This window comes from Nicotiana tabacum, chromosome 14 (assembly GCF_000715075.1).
Source record: "Nicotiana tabacum cultivar K326 chromosome 14, ASM71507v2, whole genome shotgun sequence".
NCBI lineage: Eukaryota > Viridiplantae > Streptophyta > Magnoliopsida > Solanales > Solanaceae > Nicotiana > Nicotiana tabacum.
The window spans coordinates 88,971,149-88,987,020 of record NC_134093.1 but is presented as its reverse complement, the minus strand read 5'-3'; the positions used below and the strand labels follow the sequence as shown (position 1 = coordinate 88,987,020).

Here is a 15,872-nt window from a genome sequence, read left to right as displayed (position 1 = left end):
CGCATTCTTATCCCTACCTTATGTAGGTAGAGAGATTGTTTTGATACACTCTCGTCTCCAAGTAATGCAAATAACAACAATATAGAAAAAAATACAGTAAGAGATATTAAAAAAAAAAAAATACTAGCACACAAATTAAGACTATCGTGTCTAGTTGTCTATTGTTACCCAAAAAGAAAAAGAAAAATCTTACGTTCACTTGTTTAAAATTGTAGATCCGTCACTTACGTGAAAATAACCCAAACAGTTAGATAGGAGCCAGAAGCGAGAAGTGTAGCATTTGGTGACATCAAAGGCCGAAAACTGAAACTTATATCAAACAGCTGGGCCTCCATCTTCCTCTCTTCCTCTGTTTCTTGCAGCAGGGAAGAAGCGGCAGGCACCGGCACCGGCACCTGCACCTGCACGGAATTGTTTGGTGACATTTAAAGGCCAAAAGATTAACTCTCATCGATCGTAAGTTTACAAAATAATCTCCACTTAGTTGTTAACGTTGTACCAGAGAACAATTTTGTTTTTATTCCATCGAAACCGTGTTCTACAAGGTTGTCCCTTTTCGCTTCCTTCGTCTATAAATTACTAATCGTAGGACTCCGTAGAGGAGATTCAATCATGGCGGCTGCAGTAGCTAATGGGTTGAAGAAAGAACAAACACAGCCTAATAAGTGTGCGGTTATTAGTGGGCCGACCAATCCAATGGTGACACCTCTTTTAACAGATCTTTATCAGTTTACTATGGCCTATTCTTATTGGAAAGCTGGAAAACACGATGAACGAGCCGTGTGAGTGCCTGCATTTCCCATTTTCACATAAATGCCTCTTAATTTTATGTTGCATTTCTTTATTTACCATGCATTTGATGTGTTTGATATAATGAATTAATGACAATTATCCACGAGGTTCGAACCATGCGCCACTGGCGCAGTGGCGGAACCACATGCATGGAAGGGGTTCGGTTGAATCCCCTTAATCAGAAAGTTATACAGAGCAATATGGTGAAAATTATTCTTTTTATGTGTATATAAAATTTTTAATCCCTGAAGATAAGAGAAATGCAGGTTCAGATCCTAGGTGTGGTATATCTGGATTTTTCTGAATCCCCTTGTCAGAGTTTTTGGCTCTGCCTCAGCGCAATTGGCCCTCAAGAATTTCTTGGTGTTCAAAAAAAAAAATGAATTAATGACAATTATTGAGTTTCAATTCTGGCATTAAATTATTGATTTGGATTGTTGATCAAACTGTAAAATTGTTATTGATCATTGTCTCGATTGAAGATGACACCTCATAAATGTTTCTATGAGTTCTTTTTTTCAGTTAGATGACACCTCTAACTGTTTATTTATCTCAATGCCTTATTGAAAAGAAAAAAACAGGAAACATTTATTTATTAATTTTATGTGGGCAACATGCCTTCTTACGTATGGTCTAATTCTTGCTTCTCCCTAACATGTGAAAGCGTTTGGAGTAATGGATGATATTCAGATTCGAACTCAGGATCTCTGCTTGCTCCACCATATTTATATGAGTGAAGTCGTGAACAACACTGTTAGAAGAGGGACACCATTATTTGCTTATTTTTAATTTCTACCAGTGTTGTCAAAGGCGCGCTTAAGCCCTGAAGCAAGGCTCAAAACACGTTTAGCGCTTCGCCTCGCTTTGTGGGCGCTTTAGTGTCGCATCAAGGCTCTAAGGCATACTTGTCTTTGCCAATGAATATAATCCTGAAAAGGCGACATTAAACAACTGATATTTTGCTTTATCGTAATTGTTTTTCAATTTCTTTGTCCATATATTTGTTATTCATACTTATAATTATTAGTCTTGGACTACATATACATATTTTTACATTTTCTTCGGTTGTGCCTTTTTCCATTAAAGCTCACGCTTTAGTTGCGCTTTGCGCTTAAAGCCCCAACGGACCTTAGAGCTTTTTTGCACTTTTCGCCTTTGATAACACTGATTTCTACAACACTAACATTCTTATTTTTTTTGTCTAGCAAATGTCTTTTCATCTAAGAACAACTGAGCTACAAAATGACTTATTCCCATCTGATTGAATATTTCAGGTTTGACTTGTATTTTCGGAAGAATCCGTTTGGTGGTGAATACACAATTTTCGCTGGGTTAGAAGAATGCATAAAGTTTATTGCTCATTTCAAATTAGCTGAGGACGAGATAACTTTTATCAGGTCATCATTGCCCCCAACGTGTGAGGTAGGTTCATTATTGACAAAGTAAATAAGCAGCTTTAATGTGTGTAAAAGTTATTTTTGACTAGTGACATAAATATGCCTGTATCCTTTTTTCCTTTTAGGGTTAATAGTTGTTTTTATTTTTTTTATATGTCATTATTGGAAACTTGTGCATGAATTCCGGAGGATTAATGATTTTCCTGCTTCATGATACCTTAGTGAAATATGTTTATCTCCATTCGTGTAAAACCCGGGTGATTAATGAGATTACTATAAGCATGAATGGCTATGAGTGAACTGGTGGCCCATTCGAATTGTTACTTCTATTCCAGATGTTGTTTTGGAAACATATCGAAGTGTATCTCGATAGTTTTGGCAAAAACAGTCTTACTTATAATCTTGCATTTGCTCTTTTGATGTTGTTTAATCTGTGCATTACAATCACTGTATTACTAATCCCTGCATTATTAATGCCCTGTATTACAATCCACACATAACTTATTTCTAAACCAAAAGACCTCTTAAAGAATAATTTGACATACCTATAGTTTTAAGTGCATGAGTAATAAGCATCTGTGATTGGCTTTTGTAGGATGCCTTCTATGACTACCTTCGAGGAATTAACTGTTCAGATGTTGAGATATATTCTATACCTGAAGGATCAGTTGTCTTTCCCAAGGTACCGCTGATGAGGATTGAAGGGCCAATTGCTGTGAGTATTGATTAAATTATCCTTTTATTCATGCTTGAATGTGAAGGATGCATTGTTCTCAGTAATTATGTTCCATACATTTTCTCAAATTTATGTCCAATTTTAATGTGCCTGGTGATTGCTTTTGAATCTCAAAAGGTGGTTCAACTACTGGAAACTGCTTTTGTCAACCTCATAAACTATGCATCGCTAGTCACTACTAATGCTGCAAGACATCGTTTTGTTGCTGGAAAGTCCAAGCTGCTGCTGGAATTTGGGCTTCGAAGAGCACAGGTCTTTTTATTTTTGATATTTCTTTCTGATAACTTGAAATTGGAAGGTCTCTCTTACAAATTTTGCTGTGATCTTTGCTTCTTCATAAGTAGGGTCCTGATGGTGGTATATCAGCTTCGAAATATTGCTACATGGGAGGATTTGATGCAACAAGGTGATTCCGTACACAAGTCTCCTGTTGTAATCTGCTTTCATGAAATAGTGCCACTATCTATTCTTCTTTCTAAGTGAGATGCAGTTTTTGAATTCATTCTGGACATCCTTTTTTTTTTTTTTAAATTTTAATTTTGAATAAAAAATTTAAGAATCTTACAACCAGTCATAACATTGCAAATGTGCCACTGTAACTGGTATAATTGAGAACGCTCTCGACTGCCAGATTTCTGAAAAAGCAGTTCATAGGAAGTCACCATCAGCAACAACAACAGCAACAACTAGGTCTCAACCCCAAGCAAGTTGGGCTCGGCTATATGAATCCTCATTGTCTTTGTCGCTCATTTAAGCTCATATGTATAGTGAGGATCCATCATAAATTGACTTGTTATAAGGTGACTGCTAGCCTACTGTAACCCTCCTTTTTTATTGGGGTAATGAACCAGCAAGAGAGCAAGCTCACACAATATATAAGAAGTCAGCATCCTCGTTAATTTTTTTTATTAGAAAAAAATCGAAAGCTATTAAGTTCCAAAATTTATTTTAATAGGTAAAGGAATTGTGTTAGCTCTTCCAGAAATAAAATTGAACATTTTCTAAAAAAGGATGACAAGAGTGGGTTGCTCTAGTGGTGAGCACCCTCCACTTCCAACCAAGATGTTGTGAGTTCGAGTCACCCCAAGAGCAAGGTTGGGAGTTCTTGGAGGGAGGGAGCCGAGGGTCTATCGGAAATAACCTCTCTATCCTAGGGTAGGGGTAAGGTCTGCGTACACACTACCCTCCCCAGACCCCACTAGTGGGATTATACTGGGTTGTTGTTGTTGTTGTACATCGGAGAGTCAAGTGCAAAAGGAACATCATGTTAGCTCTTGTTATGGGTGGATGACATTAGTTGAGATCATTCTAACATAAGTTTTCATTTACCTTTTGCTTTCACGATGTGCTTTGATTAATAAGATGAATAAATTCTCTTGATAAGCACTCTAACTGCTGAGATTATCTTCAACTGTTGTATTTGCTGCAATTTAATGTTCTTTTTTTTAGCTTTTTAAAAAAAAATGTTTTAATAGGAAGAATGTGAAACCCAGAACATTGTGATACTTGTTTCCTTTTTTTTTGAGATTTAAATTTTTTATCATATAAATTTAGCCATGAAGATCATATCTCCCTTGGAAACTTTGTTTGACAGCAATGTGGCAGCTGGGAAGTTATTTGGAATCCCACTGCGTGGAACACATTCCCATGCCTTCGTTAGCTCATTTCTGGTAGGTGGAACCTTTGCGACAACTTTGCCTTCTGTGTAATATAAATGGTATGTTTAGTGTGTAAGTGTTTCGTAAGTTTGTTTGTCACACACAACTCACAATGATATTTGCTTAGAGACTTGGCCTTTTATAAGGAGCATAACTGAAAGGTGTTTTAGAACATTAAATCTTTTACTTTCATCTTTGTCCTTTTCCATGAATGCTAGTTTGCCTTCATTCCACATCTTAAATTATTATTATCATCACCGTTACTGTTATTTCCGTAGATGCAGGTCATCATCTAGATTCTTCCTAGTTAATTTAGATGCACACAAAACCATTTATTCTGTAACACTTCTGGGATAGTCATAGGAGAAGTCTGATTTGGATATTGGGAAATAATTGATTTTGGTTGCTAAAATTTCTTTTTCTTGAAAACTGTAATAGAGGCTTGGGATTGACGTATAATTGATTTTGATGTGAACTCTGTAATAGTGCCCTTGATTGTTGGAAGGGGCTGCCAGACAAAGATTTCTCGGGGAACAAGTATACTTACAGTGACATATACTTGCATCACTTGATAATCTTAGTCATGGATTGTTGCTTGACAATGAGATATTCGAGCATCTTTACATTAAGTTGAAGTGAAATCTGTTTTATGTGAATTAGAATTCCCACGTATGTGCTTCTTGTTTTCCATATGGTAAAGCAATCTTCATTTCTGGCTTTAGCACTTCTTGGCAAGTGAGTTGTTAGCTGTCGACTAGTGAGGCCAGGTTTTCGACATACGTGGTTTCTAATTTCAAGGTTTGGTTCTTTCAATTGATTGGTTATGTCTGGTTCGTCTTGTTCATAATGAAGATAAACACAACTAAAATACAGACTATATGGATTATAATGGTCTCTAGATGCTCAATACTTATAATATTTTGCTCTATATCTCACCCTGGCTAGAAGTTATCTGTTATCTAATTTAATCTGATATTATGCAGAGCCCAGACGAGATCACAGATAAATCACTTAAACATCATGTTGGCTCTAGTGTTTGTAAGGATTTTGTTAGTCTGGTAAAGACGTGGCTAAATAAATTAAAGGTATTATTTCACCCACTTAATTTAACTGCTATGTCCCTGTTGGCTTATTGTTATCTTCCATCTTCAGTCATCAGATTTTGTTCTAAATTTTCCATTTCATTCTGCTTTTGCGTTTTGACATGTGTCCCTTACTATCAAGTATCCTTTATTTGGGCTTCACCTTTTTACTTTGCATTTTAATCTACTCTGGGGCTTCTATCTTCTATGATCACTCAAAATTTGATTAATATAAGAAGTGTCGGGGGTTTATCCAATTCAGATGGTTGTTTGGCTGTAAATGCTTTTCACTCATTATCGGTGTAGGCCCGCCGCGCAAGGGTAATAAGTTGTCTTTTCTGATCTTGTGAAGTGAATGCACCTTAACCTAAGTGGTAGCTTGAAGTGGGGAGCAGTTGATTAAATAAGTGGCTAATTGCTAACTTGTGATCCCCAATGTGTGATTCCCATTTGAAAGAAACTTTTTGGAGAAATTACTGTTGAACTTGAGTGAGTTTAGTCCACATGCCATTTCAAGTGTCTGTACAATAAGTGGTAGCACATCGTTCTAGGTCGTGCCCCTTCATCCCTCCCATTCTCATTCGAATTATCTACTTTCAAAACAAGTTAGGTATCAGAATTAATAACAAAACTCAATAAATATTATTATAATATGAGTGATTACATGGAGACAATTTCATCCATTGCAGATTTCTCTTGTCACTCCCATAATGAAGCTGAAAAACAAAACAAAACAAAACAAAATCTTCTGAGTATTAAGTTAGGTATCAGAATTAATAACAAAACTCAATAAATATTATTATAATATGAGTGATTACATGGAGACAATTTCATCCATTGCAGATTTCTCTTGTCGCTCCCATAATGAAGCTGAAAAACAAAACAAAACAAAACAAAATCTTCTGAGTATTATCTGGGCATTTTCGTGGTTCCTGAACAGATCTTTATTTAAATCCTTCTAATATAGTTGAACGTACTCCCTTATTTTCCTGTTCCCTTCCTCTATCAGAGGTTGCAAGCGATTGATACTCTATCAAAATTGAGCAACTCTCAAATCTTGATAATCATCAAAATTTAAGTTGATGAAGGTGGTTGATGCTTCTTCTCTTCCTCTTGAGCTTGGATGTGATTGTTATGATGACTGTGTTATCTTCAGGGGTCACGCTTATTAGGTGGAATTTTCAGTGAGACAAACCAAAGTGAATTAGCAGCTTTCACCTCATATGGGCTTGCCTTTCCTGGAAGTTTTTTGGCCCTTGTAGACACTTATGATGTAAGTGCACCTTTAAATTTCTTATGTCACTGCTTTACTTTGTTTTTTGTTTAGGATTTGGCCTTCTTATCTATAAACTAAGGATGTGTATCTATAAACTAAGGATGTGTAGTTGAAAGAGCACAAATTTAAGTTGCGTCAGTATCTTAAACTAAGGAAATCTACTTGGAAGAGAACAGTATATTCATGGTATCCAGTTATCAGCTGAGGCCTAAACTTCAGCTTATAGGATTATTTTGAATTAATTTTATAATTTGTATTATGGTGCATTTCCACTCTCTTCTTGGATTACATTCTGCTTTGGCATCCTATCAACTTTCTTGTTGATGTTGACCTTCTATAACATGTACTTTAACAGGTCATGAGAAGTGGTGTTCCAAATTTTTGTGCAGTTGCGCTTGCACTAAATGATTTGGGGTAAGTGCTTCACTTGATAAGTTCTATTTAATTTACACATTTGGCCTTTCATGCATGTCCGCTGCTTCATATGATGCTTAATATATTGAAAGGTGTGCTATTGAAAGTTTTGTAATATTGTACCTATGGAAGAGGAAATGGCAGCTAGAACTCCTAGTGCTATTTTTAATCTGATTTCCTCATGCTTTGTATTGTTTATCTTTGCAGTTAATGATTTAGCTACAATATAAAGAACAGTTTTTCTAGAAATAGATAGATCTCACATATTTCTGAAGATGTAGATTCCTCCCCCCCCCCCAAAACAACAACAACAAAAAACCTAGTTTGATCCCATAAATGGGGTCTGGGGAGGGTAGTGTGTACGTAGACCTTATCCCTCCCTCCCCCTCCCCCCCCAAAAAAAAGGGAAAAAGAGAGAGAGAAAGAGCTGAAAAACAGAAAGGAGTTGCGAATCTCCTTAGAGATCCAAGGTCATTCTTTCCCTTTAGCACATTGTTTTTAGGTTATGGAAAATTCTTTCCCTTTAGCACATTGTGTTTAGGAAAATTGTCCACTTTGCTTGGTCGACAAAGCACACAGTTTTCTTTCTTAATTATAAGGGCTATGCCAATTATAAGAACTCAGCATGATTACCTCCTTTTGCTGTCCTAATCAATTGTTCTCTCCTCTGAGGATTTATTGTTTTAGTTGAAACCATAGTTTGTTTGACCAAGTCTTTCTTATTGTTGCATTTGTATTTCTACTGTGGTCATTGGAACACGGCCATGCCTTATATATATATTCTTTTTATGTTGTTTTTACGTTATATTTGCAGGTATAGAGCAGTTGGCATTAGATTAGACTCTGGTGATCTTGCTTATCAGTCATGTGAAGCCAGGAAATTCTTTCAAACTATTGAAAAGGTGTTTGGAGTGTCTGGTTTTGGAAAGATGAGCATCACGGCTAGCAATGACCTTAATGAGGAAACACTGGATGCGCTAAATAAACAGGTTAGAGCATCAGGAATATAATACAGGCATAATAACAGAATCTTGTCCTATGTTATTCGATCTTTATCATGTCTCCTGTTCCCGTAAAGGCCAATGCGTGAAGGGCAGCAAGCGGCATCTTTCTTGATTTTGGGTTTTTGGGGGGGGGGGTGGGGGGAGCGTTTTGGATGGTAAACATTGCAACTAGAGCAGTGAGGGGTGAGCTAGGTATTAAGTAGGAATGGCAGGCGGTGCGGGTTCTGTCTGAACCCGCGCAATTTAAACCCGCCCCGCAAATTTGTTTTTATAAAAATTCTTTCTTTTTTATAAAGCTAGACTTAAATCTGATTTTTTTAACAAAACAATTAATTATATCCAAATTGTTCTTAAATTCCCATCTTTTGCCTCTAAATCCAGTGGTTTTCCCTATAGAACAATTTGCATTACAAAAGGGGTTTTATTGAGTCCCACAATTTTTATATTCAAAACCCCTTTCTTTCCTTACTTCCACTAGAAGGAAAATGCACATGCTCTTATTTTACTTTGTACATATCCTAGAAAATGACTCATCATTGATTTTACTTTTCCAAATAAGGCCAAAGGATCCTAACATTAAAAGATTAACAGTAGAAACAAACTGATTCACTTGGATTCTGTAGCATTCATCGTGATTAAGCTGAAAAGAAGGAAAAAAGGCAATAGTACCATTTGTTTTTGAACTAAAGAGAATAGGCCAATCACAACATTATATTTTTGAAACAAGCTGAGTAGTAATAAAGACACCTCAGTTAGTTAACTACTGGAGTAGGAATCCTATATACAAACATATTATTGATTAATATTGTGTCAATTAAGCTACAAAGGAAATATAGCAAATGCGTTGGAACACTAGAGGTTGAACTTGAAAACTTAATATTGCCAGAACCAACAAGGCTGATCCTCAATTTTGAATCCAGTGTTGAAGCAAAAACACATCTCAAAAGGCATAGGAGCAGTAGCTTTATTGAGTTCAACTGATTCAGATATTTCAGATCATCCATTGCCCCTTTCCATTGCAATGATCATAAACCATTGCATCAACAAACTACAGTAAGCCACAAAATCTGAACTGCTCAGCAAGACAGCAAGGTCTATACTCAACAAAATCTATCAAATTCAAATTACAAAACCACAAGAAATTGTATCAACAAACTACAGTAAGCCAACTTGAATCAAAAAGAAATTGTATCAACAAATGACATTCTCTTCCTCTTCTATCGACCAGTAAGCCAACTTGAATCCGGCTCTTCCTCTTCGTCAAGTAATGTTGGACATGAAACTTTGTCGACCGTTGAAGCCAAACTTAAAAAGAAACATATATAGAATTAAAAATTGAAAATCACTATTAATATTACAAGTCATTGAAAAAATCACTTACCATTTATTTCGTTCCATAACCAAGTGCGAGCACACATTAAAGCCTCCAAAGTAGTAGGATGAAGTCTACTACGATGCGGACTAGGAGAAATTCAGTGGGGGCGTCGAATTGGGTCTAGAAATTCGGTGTGGACGAGGGACGAGTACCTATTCACTAAGAAGCTGCTCCATATAGACTGCGAGAGGACTAAGGAGCGTCTCTGCGTCTGAGAGAGATGACCCGTTTTAAGTCTGAGTGAAATTGGGACTAGTGTTTTAATATTTAGCCTTTTATTTTTGTTAGTTCAAAAAATTAAATCCCCATCCGCGCCCCGCCCCGCTCCGCGTTATTTCTTTATTTAAAAATTGAACCCGCCCCGCAACCGCAAACTCTCAAACCCGCCCCGCCCCGCTAACGTTCAAACTCGCCCCGCCCCGCACCCGCACCTCCTCATTGCCATCCCTAGTATTAAGTAACATACACACTGTTAAGTAATTAAAGATATGGCGGTTCACGTCCATTTTAGTTTCGCTTACATGATTAGCACTTAAGAGTCGACCGGGGAAAAATGATGCAAGAATATATCGGTAAAATATGCTAATAAAATCTTCTATTTCTTTTTGCATTACCTCCTAGTGTATGTTCATTGTTTTAAAAATTCTGAGGCACGAGTACAAACTCCCAACTGGACACCTTTTCATTTTTATAACCTTTAATTCTTGAGCTATAGCTTGAATTCATGCATTTATATGCACTGCCTTCCGATTTTGCCTTGATTAAAGGAAGATAATTTGACTTACTTCCTAAACAGGGGCACGAGGTTGATTCTTTTGGTATTGGAACACATTTGGTTACCTGTTACGCACAGCCCGCTCTAGGTGTTGTTTTCAAGTTGGTTGAGATAAATAATCAACCAAGGATCAAACTTTCTGAAGATGTTACAAAGGTTTGCTGAAGCTATGCTACACTCTGTAGGCATTTGAGATCCAATATGGATTTCATTCTATTTCCTCTCTATTCCATGAATATGGAGGTTCATTCTATTTCCTTTCTAGGTCTCTATTCCATGTAAAAAGCGATGTTTCAGATTGTATGGAAAGGAAGGCTACCCCCTTGTCGACATAATGGCCGGTGAAAATGAACCACTTCCCAAGGTACTTTATTTTTATTTATTTTTTCAATGCGGTCCTTAAGATTTATCTGGTGTATACAATGGTTAACAAAGAAAGAAATATTGACAGGTAGGTGAACGAATTTTGTGCCGTCATCCATTTAGTGAATCTAAAAGGGCATATGTTGTACCCCAGCGTGTTGAGGAGCTTTTAAAGTGTTTTTGGCCTGGAAGTTCAGGTGAGACTTGTTTTCTCTAGAGTTATAGTAACTTTTAAGCTGGAAAATTTTCTGAGAAAAAATGTGACCCTACAGTTGTCAATTTCAAAATACATTGGATGCTGTGTTAATGAGTTACATGTTGTTAGTTTTGCAAGTTATTGCTATGCCACCAAAAAGAAGACTGTATACTTTTTTCCTTGTCTCATTTCCACAATAAAAAAGGGGAAAAACTGTTGTTGAAATATTAAATTTCTGTAGCATTTGCTGGCAATTCTGCTGCATGTAATGGTACTTGTGTCAAATTCTTAAAATATTTGTGCTATTCTTTTATTTTCTGGTGGTGTCTAGACCAACTTCCGAACACCTCGACTATTCTACTGAATAGTTGCTACCTCCCACTAGTACAAGTACTAGGTAACTCTACTCATCAAGACTTAGGCATATGAGAAAAAAATCCCCTAATGTTTTTTTTTCTCTGCTAGGATTTGGACTCATAGCACTCTTTACCGTTCTAGTTTTAAAGTTTACAAAAAGTATACTTCAGTTTTCTCAATGGTGAAAATGGTCCGAAGAGCCATGCCTCCAAATCAACTGCTCTTATAAAAATTTATTCAATATGGAAAAATTGATGTTGTTTTTATCATTTCTGAAGATAAAACACGAGAAGACCTACCTCCCTTGAGGGAGATCAGGGAACGGTGTATTAAACAACTGGAGCAAATGCGACCGGATCACATGAGAAAGCTGAACCCAACACCATACAAGGTATTGCTGATGAGAAATACAATATTCAAATTCTTGTACAACTTGTAATTTTGATGGATTCAACCTTTAATGTTCTTACCATTGATCTCATCACATTTTTGAAATTATGGGTTCAAAATTTAAGGATTTCTCTCTCACACACACGTATATGTTTGTATAGTATATAATTTTGTGTGTGTATGCTCCATGTCGAAAATGTGGGGTTCAGTTAAACAGATTGATTATATACTCCATATGCCCCCTGGCTGAAGCATTCTTTTGCAAAAAAATTTGTTGGTTTTGGTTGAATTACTGAGCAGGTTAGTGTGAGCGCAAAGTTGTATGATTTCATCCATTTCCTCTGGCTGAATGAAGCACCTGTTGGGGAATTGCAGTGATCAGCAAAAGAAAGAATAGCATTTTTGAAAGATTTTTTATAGTGGAGTATAGTTTGTTCAGAAAAGGATCTTCCAATAACATGTACACCATTTTCCTTTTTTTTTTTCTTTTTCTTTTTCCAAGTGGAATGTATAAGATCCCTTGGATATTTAAGAAGTGAATAAACGTCAGTTTCTCTCTTTTCGTTTTTGTTTATTTCCTACCATTATTTCTTTCGTTCCTCAACTAGCTACTTTAGTTCTTGGCAATGGAACCGAAATGTATATTTCATAGAGAACGAGAATCTAACAATTAATATTACACAAAAGTCATCAATTATAAACACTAATACAATTATTATCTGCTCTTTATAGACATATTTGGGATAGGAAGGGTTATAGTACAAAATATACTTGTAAAATTGCCCCATCAATTTTATATCTATTTGTATAAAGAAATTATATAATGAAGGGGATTCTTATTTACATAAATAGTATATCGAGCTTGGTACTAATTGGGTGAGAGTATCTTACTTGCTTACACCGTAAGTTAATATATAAATTTTAAATTCCTTTTGTTAAAAGCCAGCACTTGGATTATAGTATTATTAAAAAAAGAGCACACGCCCAGTGGGACTCGAACCCACAATCGCTTGATTAGAAGTCAAGCGCCTTATCCATTAGGCCATGGGCGCTTTTATTGTTTACTCTTGTAAACATAAATACTTAGACTTCTGAAATATTAAACCCTTCACGATGTTACCTACTTTACCGTTAAAATTGGTTTTCCTGTTAAAACATTTGAACAATTCAATTTGCATTAACAAGTCGAGTTAAATTCGACAGATTAAAACTGATTGTAACAATAAGAGAGTTGAGTCATAATTTGTCCAAAGATTCGATGTGTTGGATAATCTAAGCTAAATAAAGGTTCATAATCAAGCTCCCCTAACTCAAAATTGTTGTTGATTCGTTTATTTATTTGTTCTTAATAATTTATTTAATTATCAAATCAAACTAAAATAATGCATGTTTTAATCGTAGTTGTGTCTAACAAACCATCCCAAATTTTCTTGTCCCATAGTCATTTTGGACAGAATATGTAATCCAAATTGACAAAAAGATTAGATGTGTTAATTTGAGTCGCCATATATGACCAGTCCAACTCGCTTAAACTTGAACAAATCGATCGAGTTATATTTTTATAGGATAAATTTGACATCCTTACTTTATATGCAAGAGAATTGGTGTAAAATTTGATGGCAAACCTATATTACAATCAAATTCTTGACGATTAGTCCAGTTCCTCGCAATTAATGTATTATAAGATTTTATAATATATTAACCCTTAGCAGTTCTTTGGTTTTGTTGAGTCTTAAGTTAAAAAAGGTCAGTTCAATTCTATTTAATCACAATTTTTTAATCATAGAGATTCTCTCAAATATTTGGAAAAAAAAAATGCTAGTTGAGGTTTGAAACTCCGACCTCTTAGAGCAAAATCAAGCACATAACCAATGCGTCAGGAGATAATTCGTGTCAAGTAGTGTCATTTTTTTCTACTTATTCGTTACTCACAATATTAATATATATATTTAGTAAAATTTTCCGATGAAACGGTATCGCGTGACATCGCTTCATTGAATGTGCGTCCGCCCCTACGGCTATCCCTACACTAATTGAAATAATACAAATTATTTTTGCTTTGAAGATAGAGAAATTATATTTTTATCCCACCTTCTGGTATCTTCACAAAATAGATCTTTAACTCACATGTCTTGAGATTCCACGGATAAATGACTTTTGAGAAAAAAATTATTCTTTGAAAGTAGCCAAGGGTCGTTGCCCATACTAATTTTTTCGCTATTTTCTACTCTTCACCTAATACCATTTTGTAATAGCTCCTTAGAATGCAATATGCTCTTTCATACATAATTAGAATTGTGGCCTAATTTAACCGATAAAAAAGTCTATGATTGAAAATATTTAGTTTTGAAGATGAGGAAGGAATATCCGTCATTCTACTAAACATGAGGCACTGAATATATAATTCATTAGATACTTTTTATAAATGTCAACTAAGTATCATAAGTAAATTGCTTTCGATTGTTTAATCATTTGATAACCAGAATCACTCTTTGATAAATAATCACTATGAGTCAAGACTCAATAAAATTGATCAATCCTATTTTCTATTATTTAAGTGGAGAACTGAACCAAGAATATCTTTCTTCATCATCAATAGAATCACTATTGTATATCAATTCAATTCATGTTCAGTGAGAAATCTCGAACCCTACTCCCAAACATAGCAGTATTAAGATAATACTGTTACAAAAACTCGTACCTTCAATATCTTTGTTCACAAAGGCGTCGCCATGAAAGCCAATGCATCTTTATTTGCTCTTTAATGGCAAAATACATAAGTAGTCACATGACCTATGGCCTAAATTTCTGTTATATACTTTTTGGGAACGAATATTACTTTACACACTCAACCTTTTTAAAGTGTATCTAAGACACATCACTTTTGCTAAGTGGCACGCGCGTGCTTGGTAACAACAGAGATAAGAGTGTGAACCTTTGAAAAAGCATTCCCAAATATGTTTAAATTTCACGTGTCAAAATTTTATATATTTTCTTTTTTTTTTAATTAGTGGGTCCTCATAACCCCACCCTCTCCCTCTCTTCTTCTTCCTCGTGACATACCCCCTCTCCTCGTTTTCCTCTTTGTTTTCTCCCAATACCTTCCCCTTTTTTCATCTTCTTAACATGTAATTTACTAATCTATTAAACTCATCATAAAGAATTAATCAAATAACTTGTAAATTTTCTTTAAGAGTGGCTATAAAAATTCTTTTGGTTCTTTTTCTACCATTAAGACCCATTTTACATAAATCGAAAAAAGAATTATATTTCTTGAAAATGGCTGAAATTATACAATTCTTCAGTTCTATTTCCTTCATCTTCAAGATTCGTTACTATTATGATATGTTAAACATGGAGGAAAGATTTTAGTTGGCGATGGAGGAAAACGAGAAGGGTTCAGGGGGTAGAGATTGTGTTTATTATTGGTGGTGGAGTGGTTCTGAAGGGGTGGTTGGGACATGAGGGGGTTCAAGATTTGATGAAGAAGAGAAGAAACGAGGGAAAGTGGATTTGGTTTTGGGGCGTAGATGGAGGAATCTTATGGTGGCTGCCATTGTTGTGGTAGCTTCTTATTTATGGTGGCTGCCATTGTTGTAGCACTGGTTGTACACCTTGCAAAAGAGAAAGAGACGAAAGAAGGTGCTATGTGTATAATTATAAATTTAAGTATTTTATTGTTTAAATTTTTTTTAACACGTGTCATGACTTTATTGGTTGCATGACATTACACATATTCTGAAAAACTAATTAAGAAAAAAGTAGTGTGTTTTAGTGGGCATTTGGACATAAGAATTGTAAAATTTCAAAATAGGGGGAAATTGTTTTTCAAGTGAAAATTGTATTTGAAATTTAGAGTTGTGTTTGGACATGAATATAATTTTGGGTTGTTTTTGAAGTTTTGTGAGTAATTTGAGTGAAAATATTGAAAAACGGATTTTTGGAGTTTTTTAAATTTTCGAAAATTTTCAAAATGCATCTTCAAGTGAAAATTGAAAATTTTATGAACAAACGCTAATTTCGAAAAAAATTGAATTTTTTTTGAAAAAAATGGAAA

The 15,872-nt window shown here is 35.3% G+C and overlaps 1 protein-coding gene and 1 non-coding gene across 4 annotated transcripts; one reads left to right on the top strand and one right to left on the bottom strand.

Moving 5' to 3' along the window:
* Positions 1–234: 234 nt before the first annotated feature.
* On the top strand, positions 235–12,374 carry LOC107825926 (nicotinate phosphoribosyltransferase 2). 3 transcript variants are annotated; one of them, XM_075229729.1, is made up of 16 exons: positions 235–456; positions 600–782; positions 2,067–2,214; positions 2,785–2,904; positions 3,043–3,177; positions 3,270–3,331; positions 4,520–4,595; positions 5,567–5,668; positions 6,822–6,938; positions 7,297–7,355; positions 8,170–8,344; positions 10,531–10,665; positions 10,775–10,873; positions 10,961–11,069; positions 11,704–11,816; positions 12,116–12,374. In XM_075229729.1, the coding sequence occupies exons 2-16, from the start codon at positions 613–615 to the stop codon at positions 12,191–12,193; spliced, it is 1,698 nt and encodes a 565-aa protein (XP_075085830.1). In that variant the 5' UTR covers positions 235–456; positions 600–612; the 3' UTR covers positions 12,194–12,374. The 3 variants fall into 3 exon arrangements, with proteins under 3 accessions (XP_075085830.1, XP_075085831.1, XP_075085832.1); XM_075229730.1 differs by having other exon boundaries at positions 237–456; positions 590–782; XM_075229731.1 differs by having other exon boundaries at positions 445–782.
* A 420-nt stretch (positions 12,375–12,794) lies between these two features.
* Positions 12,795–12,867, bottom strand: TRNAR-UCU (transfer RNA arginine (anticodon UCU)). The gene has a single exon. It is a non-coding gene; the product is annotated as a tRNA-Arg (tRNA).
* Between the last annotated feature and the right edge of the window lie 3,005 nt (positions 12,868–15,872).